A 16,160-nucleotide genomic window follows, 5' to 3' on the forward strand; every position below is an offset into this window, starting at 1 on the left:
TTCATATGCGTCTGTTTGGTTGAGGGAACAAAGGTTGTCCAACATAATATAATGAGACTATAAACAAGAAATGGAAAATTTTTACATGAAACATCCTTTTGTGTAAATGTGTACTCTGCTGCACAAATTTTAACCCCTACACCCAGAATGTCTTCACAGTTCAAAGTAGCTGCCAATAATAGAAGTTATGTTGATGACTACAAGAGAAAAGTTCAAGGCTTTTAAAGACTACTTTCCCTATATGTAATTTCTTCCAAATCTTGAGCTGTTAGTGTCAATTTCCTCATGCAGGGACAATTAATTAGTGCTACATTTGCTTCCTTTCTCTGATCATTAATTGCTTTCACTTGGGGGAAGAGAATGCACAGCACATCTTGAATGTATACATACATATACAGATATCTATCCCTTCTAAAGTAGGGGATCCATCATTAATAAATTACAGAAAACTAAAACCTGCTTCAGTTTATCTTCTGTACCCAATTAGGTAATTAAAACGCAATTAGCTTCTTTGTGCCACAGTCGGCCTACTTGGAATTATGACTGCAAGGGGATGCCCTGGTGTTTATGAGGACAGACTCTGATTTTACAGATGGCTCAAAGAAGGAGGTTTTCTTTCAAAACTTACATAGCCAGCAACAGGCAAGCATGGGATTTGACCCAGGCTTCTCTCTCTGTCTCTGTCTCTCTGTCTCTCTCCCTCTCCGTGTGTGTGTGTGTGTGTGTGTGTGTGTGTGTGTGTGTGTGTGTGTGAAGTCTGAAGGTTTTAATAATACCCTGGAAGAGATTTTTGCTTCTCTTTGGTTTCTCCATCTCTGTCTAGAAAACAATTAACACACCCATTGCAGCACACGCCAGAGCGTTAGCACGCTGGACTCAGTGGGCTGTTTAAATACTGAGGGCTCAAACCTGTCCTACAGGAGGTCCACAAGGTAGGTGGTGAGAGATGCTGATGCTCAATGGGAAAACCATCCATAGTGCTAGGAATGAACTCCCTTGTGGGACTGGCCTGGAAGGCGCAGGACTTGCTGTCTGTATCTGTGAAATCTTCCTCTGGTGGTGGTGGGGATGGTGTGTGTGTGTGTGTGTGTGTGTGTGTGTGTGTGTGTGTGTGTTGGATAATGGTGACCAATTTAAATTTCTGCTCATAATTTTCTCATGGCAGCAGGTACTTACAGTATAAAATTAGAGTTCTCAACATCTTTCTCCTATAAAATATGTCCTTTACCCCAAGCCCTTGTTTTAGGAGTTGTACTAAGGATTTCTGGACATATCTTTACTGACGACAACAACAACAACAACAAGTAGCTGTCTTCAATTTGAGGTTGCTCTTACTCACTCATATGATCTACCTTTAAACATAACTACACATACATCTTAAAAGCAGTAAAAAAAAAAATTAGAAATGTACACAACCCGAACACTTTAGTAGTGCACTTTGATCTCAGGTCTAATATAAATACTATATTTTTCCCATATGAGTCAACCATATACTTGGCTCAGCTGACATATTTTTATATTCTGAATGTAGTGATGCAATAAAAAAGAATCACTCTAGGAAATTACTTATCTTTTACAATGCAATTCTAGACTTTATTTGGCTCTTACAGTCTGTCTGTTTATTTGATCTCCCTGTGAGCAAAAAGATGTTATTTTCTTATTCTGACTTAAAACTATTATGTCATAATTTCTGGTCTTGCCACATAGTAATACTAAATAATTTTGGCTCTAGCTAGGTTTTGAGAAAACTCAAATTTAGCTGTGCTAGGAGAGAGGACAACAATCTCAGTGGTTCAGCTCTTCCTTTAGTGCACCCTCTGGGCTGGGCTGGAGTCTGTTACTGCGTTGTGTTGCTGTGAGCTGCTGCAGCCAACTTCCACCCTAGAAACGGCCGTAAGTGGAGGATGAATGACTTGATACATGTAAGCCAGTTTATAATCATTAAAATAAAACTTACCAAACAACGTTTAAGTGCTATAAAAACACACATCCATTATAATTAATTGGCTATTGCTTACTTAAGTACAACCTATAATAGAAATGCAAAGCCTTTAAAATGCAGTTTATAAAACTTCTATTCTTAAATTGGATTTCATAATGCTTATTTCATTTTTCTGCAAGTTTCAGGTGTCAAATTATTTCTCTCTAGAGATGCTGGTGAGATTCCACCACTGACTGCTGCAGTGTTGTACTCTTTACAGATCCCTGAAAGTATTTTCCTTTAAAGTTGACAACTGCCTACTCTGGGATCCAGATGCTATGTGCAGCGTGATGGCTTTGCTCTGCTTTGCACACATGGGCTTTGCAAACACTGTCTCGCAGGGATGAAACTCTGCCTGTATAATACAAGTTTTAAAACTTGCCTGAAAATAAGAAACACAATACTTTATAGTTTATGGCCATTTTAAGTTGGAAAAAGCACATTCCTATCTATTATATTTACTCTAAAAATTAGCCCCGTAAAGGGAGAAAAGGCATTTAGTCAGCCAACAGATTGGTTAGTATGTTGGTTACTGCTTAGTTCTCGGAAGTCCTTTAGGGCCGCTCAACCTCTTGACATTGCTGCAAGAGCTGTGGGCTGTCTACAAAGGTCTCCCTGGAGAACAGCACAGTGCAGTTAAACAAGTAACAGGTATGTTTATAATCATAGCTGTTGATGGCAGCAGGTTGGACATGCTGCCAGGTAGTCCGAAGAACTCAGAATTTTCCTAGGAAGACAGGATGGAAATGAAGTCATCGGAGGTAGTAAGTGTCTCCTGAAACTGGAAAAAAAAAAGCGTGGTAAAGGGAGCAGATGTCCTATTGATGAAATTGGGGCTTGGTCTACAGGAGCACTTGACTGTGAGTGCTCAAGAAATGCTTTTGGCTTGGACGCCATATTCACAACTTAGGTTGGAGACCTATTTCATCAGCAAACAAACTGGGACTTTTAGGAAGGGAAAATGACTAAATAGTTCCATCGAATGACGGGGGCCAGAATCAGGTCTCCTGACGCATCCCAAAGCGTCTACGATTTGTTTTGTGAAGCAATGGTAGCTTTGGGGTCTATCTGCTTGTCCTGTTTTGCTGTCCTTGGGTTTTTTGTTTGTTTGGGTGGGTTTTTTTTTTGTGTGTTTGTTTTGTGCTCAGGAGGAGGTCCCTTTAGTCAGCTGCCAACGAAGAAGAGCCAATGTGCTCCACCACCATTTAAGGACACCAGCGCCCAGCCAGGGCTGAACATACCCTGGGCTGGGACAGATTACCGCCTTCCGAGATGGAAACTGGTTCTCTCCCAAGCGCAGGCGGAGCACAGGGCCCAGCGCCGCCTCCCTCCCGGAGCCCTCCAAGCAGCTGCCAGGCTCGACCCTCAGCCCTGGTCCCACGCGCCCCGCGCGCACGCGTCCCGGGTTCCGCGTCCCGCCGGCCCCGCCACCGCGTCGTCACGGCAACCGGGAGGGCGGCGCTGACCCCCGACCCCGCCCGGCCCCGCCCCTCGCGCAGCGCCGCTCAACATGGAGGCGGCGGCCAACCCGGAAGTGGCGCGGCCGCCGCGCGCCGGGCGCTAGGGAGCCGCGCGTCCCCGGGCCAGGCCTCGCCCGCGCCTCCGTGCCGCCCGGGCCCCGTCCCCTCCGCCTCGTCTCCCTCCGGCGCCGGTCCGGGCACGGCCGCTCCCGCCGTTCTCGGGGGGCGGGGGAGGAGGAGCCGCGGAGGCCGGGCTGCGCGGGCGGAGGGAGAGCCGGGCGGGCCCCGCGGGCGGCCGACGGTTCGTTACAGCCGGGTCGGAGGAGGAGGAGGAGGAGGAGGAGGAGCCGGGCCGCGCGGGGCGGAGGCCGCTGGGCCCGGGACGGCGGCTGGAGGCTCCCGGCTGCGCGCGGAGGCCTGGACGGCGCGGCCAGGTGATGTGGGCCCCGGTGCTCCTGCGGAAGAAAGGGACCCCCGCCCGTCCCCGCCGGTCATTTTGACATCAGCCCCGCGTAGGGACCTGGGGCAGCAGCCCTGACTCCTCAGCTCGCTGGAGTCGCCCTTAAGGATGCTGTGATACCTGGGGGGTGGGGGGTGTCGGGGCTCTCCCTGCGGGAGGGGCACTGCCTGCGCGTCTGAGCTGCGCAGAGAGAAGGGGAAAAACAAAAACAAACACATACACAAAACAAAACAAAAGAAACAAAACAGAAAGCCCAGAATGATGCTGTCCGAGCAAGCCCAAAAGTGGTTTCCAACCCACGTGCAGGTCACAGTGCTTGAAGCCAAAGACCTGAAGCCCAAAGGCAAAAGTGGCACCAATGACACATACACCATAATTCAGTTGGGCAAAGAGAAGTACTCTACGTCTGTAGCGGAGAAGACCCTGGAGCCTGTCTGGAAGGAGGAGGCCTCCTTTGAGCTGCCTGGGTTGCTCATGCAGGGCAACCCGGAGAAATACATTCTTTTTCTTATAGTGATGCACAGGTCCCTGGTGGGACTGGATAAGTTTTTAGGGCAAGTGGCAATTAATCTCAATGACATCTTTGAGGACAAACAAAGAAGGAAAACAGAGTAAGTTATATAATTTATTTTGAATTTTGGGCGCTTAAATATATCGTATATGGATTTACTGTTCTTGAACATAGTATATTTGAGGCACTGGTCTTTGGGATTGAAATAGGACCCAATTTTAAGCACTTCTATTTGTATAATTTTGAAGTAAATATAGCCTTTGCTCTGAAATAATTTTTTTTTAAAGCAGAGTGGTTAGTGATCCTTTTATTTATTTTTCTTGATTTTTGTGTGAGGTAAACAGCTCTTAAACACTGGAATATCTTGCCCTGGGTTTTAATAAAATCAATACATTTTAATAAGACGCCTAGAGCATGAACTGGGAAACCAGAAAATTAAATCTATGCATGTAATGGTCTACGTCTGTTGAGCACTGTCAAAAGAGAAATTACTAATTTTAGAACTCTGTATTTCAGCATTGTAAACAGTTGGCCTTTATTTTTGCACCATCAGTTTTCAGGGTCAGTAATTCTTGATAGAGTAGAAAGTTGTTAAAAGGAAAAAAAAAAGTTTTGGAAGTCTGCACAAACATCCTCAGTCTTGAGCCCACTGACATTTTTCCCTTTGAATTTGCACTATAGTGGAGCTATTGTTTACTGAAGAATCAGTTCAGCAGAGCTGTTGTGTTTAGGCCGAATTAGCTGCTGCAAGATTGGAGACAGTGATTAAAGTCCTGTGAGGCTGTGGTTTAATGACTTCATCAATGAAAACATGGCTTTTGCAATAGAACTTTCAAGCCTGAGTTAGATATACTTAGTTTAAGAAATCAAGTGGAAACAATAGCGTGTTTGGAAAGGTAGGTCTCCTGCCCATCCTTTACCTGACATGCTCACATGCTTCCCCTTACATAGGTAGCTTACAGTGGGCCAGGGCTCTGACACAGCAGGGCTTCATGAGAGGCTGGTGAGTTGAGCTTATCAGAGGATTTCGCTTTTCCCAAGTAGCCCCCCCCCAACCATTCCTGATACAGGTCTATCTACCTGGCTTTCAGACTGCTTTAAAATGCTTTAAAAATATTAATGATAATTGTAAGTTCACATCAGTTTTTTTTAAAAAAAATAATCTTTTCTCATTTTTTTCTTGTAAAACTTGCCAGCAAACTTAATAGGCATTGGGTTTTTTGTTGTTGTTTTGAATAAAGTCTTTACCTAAGAATTAGTGTATGTAAGATAAAATACTAGCAATGCAGGAAGAAAAAGTAAATATTTAATGAGGAGAAAAAGTTTTAAGTTGTGTACTTAATGATTTTAAACTTCTTGAGGCTTAAATAGCATTCACTTTCTTTTTAAGTATTTTTCATCAGATTTAAAATGAAAGTGAATAATAACCAAATAATTTGTCCCAAATTGTCAGTTTGGGGTAATTTAGTATATACCCTTTAAAGTGTTTTGACTGTGAGCTTTTGAGTATCTACGGTTTCAATTTTCTTAGGTGCTTTAAACAGTACTTTTAATATTAATGATAATATACTTCAGACCTTTCAAATGTAAATTCCCAAGTTTAAGTAGGCCCAAGTGTGGATCCAAAGATCCTGAGAACGAAATAGCCTTTTAAAAATGTCTTGTTTTATTTCCGTCTTTGGCAGCTTGGCAGTTACAGTAAACTAGACCATGAACAATACTCTTAAATACTGTAGTCTGTCCCGCTTTTGGAGGGAGATGCTTTGAGACTCCATGCACAGGGTGTGTGATATTACTGCGTACAAAGGGATTTTCATATGTTATTAAACCCTGACTGTTTTGTGAGAGTGACTAAATGGGAACTGTGTATTTGATGAGGTATCTTTATTGCTAATATTTCTAGATTTTTAATATATTTAATAGCTTCCTTTTCCAGCCCAGCTGCACATGTGGCACAGTAAGAGACAGACTTGAGCCACCAGTGTATTAAAAGAAAGGTATTTAATATTCTGCACATTGCTAACCCTTGTCAGCATATTCCCAAGTGCTTTTTGGAAAAGTGGAATGAGTGATGAAGGCTACCAGCTGATTGAGACATCCCAAGGAACTGCTGGGTGTGACACTTTGTACTTTGTGACAGTGAAAATGACAAGTGTTTACATCTTGTCTTCCAATTGTGTCATGAGAGGCAAGAAATACCATGCTTAAAGCTGTGATTTTTAACATATTTTTCTACTTTGAATATATATATATATTATTTTATTTTATTATTTTTTTAAAGGAGGAGGGTTCAGGCCTGAGCCAAATCCTTTGAGCAGAAAGAGAACTTTCACATTTGCCTTCTTTAATAGATGTCTGGGTTGGCTCTGGCATGGGATTTAAGGAAATAACAGTGTTTAATCATAGAATGGGAAAATCATTGATGCTGTTATGTAATATCCATTGATTTTTTTAAAAAACAACCCAAGTAGGTGATGTTCTTTTTTTTTCCCCCAATGCTCTCAAAAATTAATAATAGAGTACCTAGAGTTAGGTGACACTTGCACATATGAAGATTTTAAGGTGTGTGTGTGTGTGTGTGTGTGTGTGTGTGTGTGTGTGTGTGTGTGTGTCTGCGTTGCACCTGCCTCCTGGCCTCTGGTCTCCTTAAAGCCAGTCTTGTCCCATTTCTGACCACACAACACTGGTTGCTTGGGAATCATTCCCACATGTGAGGTAGTTTTGGACATGGACCCATGCCCACTGAAAATTGAACAGAAGCCATATACCATTTCAGCCCAGCACTCCAGAGGTGGAAAAGAATCGGCATCAATCCAACAGCTCCCAAATGCTGTGTCTTCATTTGTCCCTTTGAAGCCTGGGAAAACAAACACTATGTCAGGACTCTTGAAGTGCTCATTAAGATCAGTTTCAAAACAGAACAGCTAAAGTTACTTGTCAGGCCTACCCTATACATCAGTGTGTGTTTCAGAGTTCTTTGCAGGACTTTGCTTTATTTGTTGTTTTGTTTTTGTAGGGGTAGAAAGGAAAATTCATAGTTGTTATATACTTGGATTCAAATGCATTGTTGCTTTATTTTTTAAAGCTTCCATAGGTGTTTAGAGTGTCCTACTAAAACCAAAATGGTACAAGACATTCACGTTTGGAATTAGATCTTGTTGATTTTACAAAGATGGTTTAGAAAAAAAAAAAAAGAATGGATTTTTCGTGTAAAGCAAACTGTCCTCAAGGAGCTTGCTTTCTCACAGAGAGGAGCACAGCGTGCTCCCCGCCCCACCCCACCTCCAGCTCTCTGGTTAAATACAGCGTTCTGTTCTGTAATGTGTGGCAGCCATGTGGCTAACCTTATTAGCACATGTGCTTCATCAAGTCAAGACGCTCTTGTGTTTTCCTGCAGATGTTTTTTATCAGCTTTAGATATTTTCCTTATTAGCTTCCATCTGACTTGGGGAGATGTCTTGCCATGCTCCTTGCCTCAGTTTCTTTATCACCAAAGTAAGGTTGTCAGTGTAGATCATTTATTTGCTGTTATTTCAAAAACTGAGTTTTGACCATCTTCACCCCCTTCCATTATAGGGACCATTGATGTATTTTCCTCAAGTCGGCTTTTAGCAAGGTTATAACCTCCATGTACACGGTTGTGGGTGCTGCTGTGGTTGCTTCTTGTGTGGTGCACATTCTTATAAAGAGCATTCCATCATTTTTAATAAAGTGTGAAGTTTTAGATTATTTCTCAGGTATCACCCATCAGAAGTATTTCTCAAGCCATTAAAAATGGCTTTGTTTGCTGAAGCCTCAGATGACTCTGGGGTCTGTAGCTGTGCATCGTTTGGGGCGTCCTGAGGGCCATGTTGGTGCTGTGTGGTGCCCTCCATCCCACACCTCATTGCTGCCATCGCTTATTCCCAATTCTGTTAGATGTTATCATTGTGTGACTGTTTCTTAGTTTAGGGTCTTAGAACAATGCATTCTATGATAAATTATCCTATTGTAAAAAAACAAACTGCTTGTTTTGGCATCGGTGTGATCTATCCTAATGGGCTGAATCATTTCAGTTTATTGAGGACACATGGTACCATCGTGGAGGGTGAAACCCATGTGTGTGCTCTCTGTCCTTCCTCTGCACCTGTCTTTGGCCTGATGAATAGTAAGTCCAGCCATCTTTTAGCTGTCCTGTTGCAAACAGCAAGAGAAGCAGTGATGTAAAGTCAGGTCGGAGTTGCTCTGTAGCGAAGGAAACTCACTGTGCTCCTAACGGGGCATAGACTCTATCGCCAAGTGATGGGAGGCATTGGGGAGTGACACTAGTGACACCAACAACTGGAGACTTACTTGTGGATAAAAATATGGTAAATAAAACCAAAACAAGCCCTGCTGCTTATGTACACGACTTAAAAATTGGCAGCATGATTCATGAAGTGCCTAAAAGCTGGGCTCTGGCTTTGTCAAGCCCTTTTTACTTCAGAGTCAAAAGCTTTCTGGCAGGAATCATTTGAGTGTTTTGTTCTTTGGAAACCTCACAAGATCTATTGTTTATCACTTCTTACATTTTGCATGTTTTATTCAAGAAAAGACTTAGATTCATTTTATGTGAATATGTAAGTAATGGTACTGGAGAGTTTAAGTGATTAGCAAGCTATGTACTATCACCATTATTAATAAAAATCTTTAACTAATGCCAATCATATTTTGGGATAGGACCTAAGTATTTTATTTAAATGTCACCATTATTTGTCATTTTATGGTACTCAGAAATAATTGGAAGTGTTGAATTATTTTCAAAGTTTCTGGCTCAATCTCTTTGAATGTTAAGCATATCCTTAGGCCATTAGTAACACTTGTCCCATATGGAAACATAATTATCTATTGTTGATAAGAATTTTTATCATGATTTTTGAATTATGAGGCGAAAGTTTATAAAAAAAAAAAAAACCCTTTACATACTCTCCAAAGATTCGTTGTGCTGTGTGTGACTCTAACGGAGACGAGACCAGTTTGTTTGCTTGATTTGTCTAAACGATGAGTAAAACTAGAAACCTGTGGTTGGCTGCTTCTCTTCAGTGTGTAGATGTGTGGCCACTTTACCTGAAAGCTGCTGCCTGCGTTTTACAAAGTTTGCTGCCATCGTCATATGTTACAACCAACTGTTTTTCTTCTCTTTAAGGTGGTTTAGATTAGAATCCAAGCAAGGAAAAAGAATAAAAAACAGGGGTGAGATAAAGGTCAATATTCAATTTATGAGAAACAATATGACAGCAAGTATGTTTGACTTGTCAATGAAGGATAAAACAAGATCGCCTTTTGCAAAATTAAAAGATAAGATGAAAGGGAGAAGAAATGACGGGACATTTTCTGACACATCTTCTGCAATCGTCCCAAGCACTCACGTACCTGATGCCAACACTGAGTTTTCAAGTGGTGAAATGCAGATGAAATCCAAACCAAAAAAGCCTTTTCTTTTGGGTCCTCAGCGACTCTCTTCTGCCCACTCAATGTCCGATTTAACTGGATCCCACTTATCTTCTGAAAAACTGAAGTCCAGCACTGTAGGTCCAACACATCTTCTAAGTCGCCAGGTAGATTCCTTTGGAGTTGTTCCAGAAATTGGTAAGTGGTACCTCGTTTCCTTTTATCTTCCCTCTTATTTCATGTAGTGTAACTTCTAAAGTTAGAAAATAAAAAGTCATGTTTTCTAAAACCAGTCATTTACTAAATATGGCTTGAGTACCTACCAAACTCTGATACTGGAGCAAGCTTGCTTTATTATATTTCTATTATAGGTGATGCTGCAATGAGTCCTAGTCTTCTTTCATGGGCTGGCCTCCTCTTTGCTGTCATCTCTCAGTTTCAAAAGGTTGCAACAGGGTTCGTTTGGCAAAGTGCTTGCCTTGAAAGCTTGAGGACTGAGTTTGATACCCCAAACCCACCTTCAAAAAGCAGGATAGGAGTTGGTGCAGGTTTATAATCCATGCTGAGGAGGTCGTGACAGGTGGATCCCTGGGACTTCCTGGCCGGCCAGCCAAGACTACTTGGCAAATTCCACACCAGTCAGGGATCCTGTCTCAAATAACAAGATGGGCAGTTAGTTCCTGAGAAATGACCTCCTCAAATATGGCCTCCACAAAAACACACGCACATACGCACGTGCGCACACATACACACGCACACACACACCAAACAAAACAAAACAAAAAAATCCCCCAAAAACCTGCAGCTCATTTTTCTGTTCCATCCAAGTATTCCTAGAAAAATGTCTATTATCAGAGAAAATTAAATTGGATTCCAATGATGGAAAAGTTTAAGACTTGTTGGCATGATTATGAGATCAGGTCCTTTGGATTAACTTTATACTTTTCTCATGTGATGATTTCTGACCTAAGTAAGATAGTGATTGTCTAACAATACAGTATTATTAGCCCATCTACTTCATAATATCCCCTACCTAATTTTAAGATTCTTTTGATTATTTTGAGGGTTAATATCTTTAATTGCTCTCACTCTGAAGCAGCAAAATGTGTCAGATAGTGTAATAGCATATGTTACCTGCCACTTACTAATGGAAAAAAAAATGTTTGTAGGAAGTCTCAAGTCTCCACACAGAAGAACACTAAGCTTTGATACTTCTAAATTGAGCCATCCTGGCAGCATTGTGGATGAAGGTGAGCACTCTTTCGGAAGGCAGAGTGACCCATTTACAAATGTGACTGCTTCATTACCCCAAAAATTCGCAACACTGCCAAGAAAGAAGAACCCATTTGAAGAAAGCAGTGAGTCATGGGACAGCAGCACAAGTCTATTTTCAAAACCAATTGATGTAAGGAAAGAAAATAAGAGAGAGAAAAGAGAGAAAGTGAGCCTCTTTGAAAGAGTGACGGGGAAGAAAGACATCAGAAGGTCTGACAGGCTCAACAGCGGGGCCCCTGACAGCCCGCGGGACTTGAAGTCACCTAGTGCTTTTGGTGAAAATCGGCAGGACTATTTTGATTATGAGTCAACCAATCCGTTTACAGCAAAATTCAGGGCTTCGACTCTAATATCATCTTCAAGGTAAGGTCACCAAGGAGGAGTGCTATTGGGAAACCTTGTACTGGACAGTAATATATGTTCCTTTTAGATACATGAATATCTTGTGTTATTTTTATTTTTTACCTTTACTTTTCCTTTAACAATTCATCTAGACTTAAATGTTGCTGCTTATATTTGTCCTTGGAATTGAATGTTTTACCTTGAAAAGACAGTGGCTTCTTCATCTCTACCCTAGTTTGCTCTACCTACAAGAGCCAGAAAGCCTCCAGAGCTCTTGGAGAAAACAGCATGGTTTTTGATGAGACCTGGTGAGAGTGAATAAACCATGGGTATGAATTCAAGCCAGAAATGTGTTTCTAGGTACTTCTGAGGGATTAAATCCTGGGCTGTCTGGAGAGCATTAGTGAACCAATAGCAGGCAACATGCTGTTCTTGAGCAGATGCTGGCTGAAGTATTAAGGTTGTCATAATAGATGCTAACTATCCTTGCTAAAAGGCCGAGCAGAAGTAGATTTTTTTTCATGAATGCTCTCCAGAGCCCAGTGACCTTTGGGGGTATCGTGAGTACACTAACCAGAGCCCTGCGCTGAGAAGTAGCCATACACATTATTAGCTGATGAAGAACTCGCGTTTGACGTCCTGGGTCCTCTGTATGTACCACTGCTGACTCTATGACATCTGTAAGTCAGGACTTCTGCATATGTGAGTGATGGAGGACCTGTGAAAGGAGCCTCGAGCAAAGATGGCTGTGAAGCGTAAGGAATTGTGGAAGAACGCAGCAGAGGCAGAAGCTTCTCCTCCAGTTGTAATGTGTAATCTATAGACCTGGGTGGGAATCCTGGCTGTGCAGTACTGGGACCTCTGTAGACCTCAGCATCTGCATCTGTGTGGCAAAGAAGATAGTAGTTAGCTTGTAGGACTTAGAGTGAATAACACACTAAGCACATGGTACAAAGCGAGGCACCAAACAGGGAAACAGTAGATGGCCCTGCTTGGGCTGAGCCTCTTGATTTGAAGCCTGACCCACTTTTATGTAGAAATACGGTATCAGTATTAATGCTTTCATCATGGATGGAACTCTGAGTTTCAGCTTGGGAGCACATCAGATTTTGGGTTTTTGCTTGTAAAATTGATGCAGATACTCTAAAATCCCCCCAAACCAAATTCTGAAGCACGTTGGGTCCCAGAAGATCTGGGTAAGGGTGACCTCTCTCTTGCTGGGTGTGCTGCTGTGTGCTGCTCTCCTTAAAATCAGTGCTTTGTGTTCTGTCCCACTATAAACAAAAGATGGACCATCAACAGCCCGTGGGTAGGCCTTGGTCTTGTGCTTCTCTCTCATATATACAAGGCCTACCCATGTGTGTGTGTGTCTATGTGTGTGTGTGTGTGTGTGTGTGTGTGTGTGTGTGTGTGTGTGCATGTGTGTAATTTTACTATGTTAAAAAATGCCTAAAATTTCCAGAAGGAAGCACTCAATTTTTGTTTTCTTTTATTATTTAGATGGGGATTTGCTGTGATTTTCAGGGAAAACTTTCATTCAGTTTTATTTATAGAGCATACTTCAGAGAAACATTTTATTTGTGTTATCATCAGCAATTCATTGAGTTCACAGTTGTTGATGTGCTGCTTTGACATGCTGACCCTTCTTCATGTGGTGTCTATTTCATCACATTTTACATACAGGCATAAATGGGCATGCGCCCATCCCTTTCTGAACATTTTTATTATCTGCAGGAGAATATTGAAAACAGCTTTACAAGATAACATAGAAATTGAACAAACAAGCTGATTTTAGAGTCAGTGAAAAGCAAGAAAATGGGACTGGTTGAAAAATAATATTTTAAAATTATGAAAAAGTAAGTACCCTCAAGTCTTTAATGTCTTGGGCTGCTGTAGGCGTTAACAGAAAGATGGCCTCCAGTAGGCTTCAGCTTCGCTTTGTTCCTCTGTAACATTAACACTACCTTTGCCAAAATCAGGGCAGTATTACACATTCTGTGATTACAAGCATATATGAATAGATTTTTTTTTTTAGTTTAAGACTTTTGTGTGTGTGTTTATGAGGCTCCAGGTATGGAGACAGATGGAGGGAGCATTCTGGGAAGTGTCTGTGTCACAAGTCATCTTCCTGGTAAATTAGAACACTTGCAGTTAACGTACGAAACAGTGGGCTGTAAGAGCTGAATAGAAAGGCTGTGCTCCCTGGTGTCAGCCAGCAGCTTTAGCGTGGGTGTTCTCTCCTTGGGTCATCCTCAGCTGGGTCAGGTAGCATCCAGACCAGGGACTTTGAAGCTACAGATCATGTACTGTGAGTTATTTTTCCACTATATTAAGTAAAACCACTTAGAGGTTCCTTAACTCTGTGACATATGTTGGGGAGTACTGAGTCAATTTAAATCAGAGCACACAGGCGTTCCTCCAATTGCAGAAGCTTGCAGACTGCGTCAGTGTGCTCTAAGTGACTAAATGGTGACACCTTCAGTCACTGAGAACATGACTTTAGAAGTTAAAGTTTTTAGTTTTTGTGTATGTAACATCTGCCTGAGGAAAAGCCTCATTGGAAACCACAAAATGCACTTCACTTTCATCTTGGAGTTGCTCCTATAGCCTTGTGGGAAACTGATGAGGACGTGGTGAGTCTGCGGCAGCGTGCATGCCTCCTCCCTCATGTCCGCTTTCTCAGGGGTCTTCCTGGTGACTTGCTGTTTCCCTGATGCCTTTCCACTCTGCTAAAGAGAAATGGTGGTTTCCCGAGCCCAGTGCTGTCTGGTACAGTCTGATCTTCTGGAGGAGCACACGCTGTGCCCGAATAGCTCACTCACCTTTCTTCCCACTGTCACAAGTACTTGCAGGGCAGGACCTGAATTTCATTGTCTTTTCTGCCTTAGTCTCCAGTGTGCTTGGCAGTCCACATTAGAAAGTTTGAACATACACATGGCAGCAAAACAGGCTCCAGAAATGTTCCTTTTATTCTGCCCGTCTTCCACTTCCAGCCCAGTGTGAACGGTGGAGACCTTCCTAATAGATTGAAAACGCAACCAAGAAGGTTGATATGTACAATTTTACATAAATGCTGTGTAAAATCTAAGAGAGCAAACAGGTGTGTCAACATACACCTGTTAGCCTGGCACTCAGGAGGTTGTGGCAGCCTGGGCAACTTAATGAGATCCTGTTTCATAATTGAAAATTTAAATAAGTAAGCAAAGATGTAGTTCATTGGTAACAGTACTTGTCTGTTGTGTGCAAGGTCCTGGGTTAAGTCCCCAGTACTGATTTAAAGAGCTAAGTTTTACACTAATATTTAGGATTTATGACATAAGCAAACATTTCTAGTGTCTGTACGGTTGGTAGGCTAGGTTATCAACTGCAGTCACTCCAGATCGCAATGGCTTTGTACAGGGCGTTCTTAGAGAGGGGAGTGAGTAAGTAGGTGCTCCACGGGGTGTCTCACAGCTCTCTGGAGCCAGGCTTCTTCATTCTTATAATGCCACCGTTGTTATTTCCCTTCATACGGAGAGAGGTGGGGACCGTCCATCACAGTATGTTGTCACATGGTGCCAGGACTGGAGCCGTAAGCCTGCATATGTCCCTTTGGCCAGAGTTCAATCAGGTCCCGTTTTTACTGCAAACCATTAGAAAATTGGGTTTAGCTGTATGCCTAGAGGGACATGAGTCGGTTCCGTGTACAACATTGTGCAAAGTGAAAGATACCAGTTCCGTTTCTTCTGAGATTCCAGCTGCATCCAGCACGTGGATCTGCCAGTCTCCCTTTGCTCATGAGCATGAAAGTGTAGTTGCAAATCATGTCATTTATAGGAAGATGTCAGATTGAATTGTTCCTCTTGCCTCTTATTGACGAAAATAGCAGGGAAGTATTGATGCCTATTATCAACAAGCTCAAATACTAACTTGTGTTGTTACATCTTCTCCTTAATTGTAAAGCAGTGCTTTTCTGTACCAACAAAATATCATTTGCTAAAGCCACAGCTATGCCTTCAGGGTTAGGAATTCTAAAAGGGTTATTTAGAACAGTTGCTCTTTAAAAATAGACTATAAATGATCTAAACACCTAATCAGCGTTGTTTTACAGACAGTCTCACTGTGTGTTAACAAGGTAGGCTGGACTTGAGCTCCTCTTTCTTCAGTGGTGAAGCATTGAGATTGCACCTGAGCACTGCCGTAGCACCAGTGCTGTGTTTTCTGAGGTAGAGAGAGCATGGGCAGAGGTGGTCTGAGAACTGCACGGCACATGGCCTCCTTTTCTGCAGTCCCCTGCCTGACCTGATTGCCACCTCCTCCATGCTGAGACTAGGGATCTGCCAGTGAGGCCTAGGGGCCACCCCGGCTTGTTGACTGTTTCTGCAGATGACATTTTGTTGGATTATAATGTTCTCATCTTTGTGTGGATGTTTGGCTTTGGCATGAATGAGTTGAACACCTTTCAGAAACTTAGGACCTACAAAGCCACTTTATTCTCGGCCTTTTTCCTCTGTGCTCTCTCCATGGCCTCAACTCAAGGTCCTCTTGCCTCAGCCTCAGGCCCAGCCTCAGCCTCTCACTGTTGGTTACAGGCCTGCACTGCCACACGAGACTTTATTCCTGGCCTTTGTCCACCTCCATGCCAGCTGAGTGGAGAGCAGCCTGGATCCCAGAAGGCCAAGAGACCCGAAGCAACCAGTTGGACTTTGAAAAACGGATACTCCCAGAATTACATGGCTAAGG

The 16,160-nt window shown here is 42.6% G+C and overlaps 1 protein-coding gene across 3 annotated transcripts in view; it reads left to right on the forward strand.

Moving 5' to 3' along the window:
• The first annotated feature begins 4,153 nt into the window (after nucleotides 1-4,153).
• Nucleotides 4,154-16,160, forward strand: part of RAB11FIP2 (RAB11 family interacting protein 2) — a 35,225-nt gene continuing 23,218 nt past the window's right edge. Inside the window, exons 1-3 of one of the 3 annotated variants that reach the window (XM_084754430.1) lie at nucleotides 4,154-4,512; nucleotides 9,577-10,019; nucleotides 10,991-11,459. In XM_084754430.1, the coding sequence (XP_084610556.1) occupies nucleotides 4,160-4,512; nucleotides 9,577-10,019; nucleotides 10,991-11,459 (1,265 nt within the window). In that variant the 5' untranslated portion in view covers nucleotides 4,154-4,159. Of the gene's footprint in view, nucleotides 4,513-8,467; nucleotides 8,560-9,576; nucleotides 10,020-10,990; nucleotides 11,460-16,160 lie in introns of those variants that run through there. The other 2 variants (XM_084754432.1, XM_084754431.1) reach the window with 2 other exon arrangements.

This window comes from Acomys minous, assembly GCF_964271855.1.
Source record: "Acomys minous genome assembly, chromosome: 2".
NCBI classification, from domain to species: domain Eukaryota; kingdom Metazoa; phylum Chordata; class Mammalia; order Rodentia; family Muridae; genus Acomys; species Acomys minous.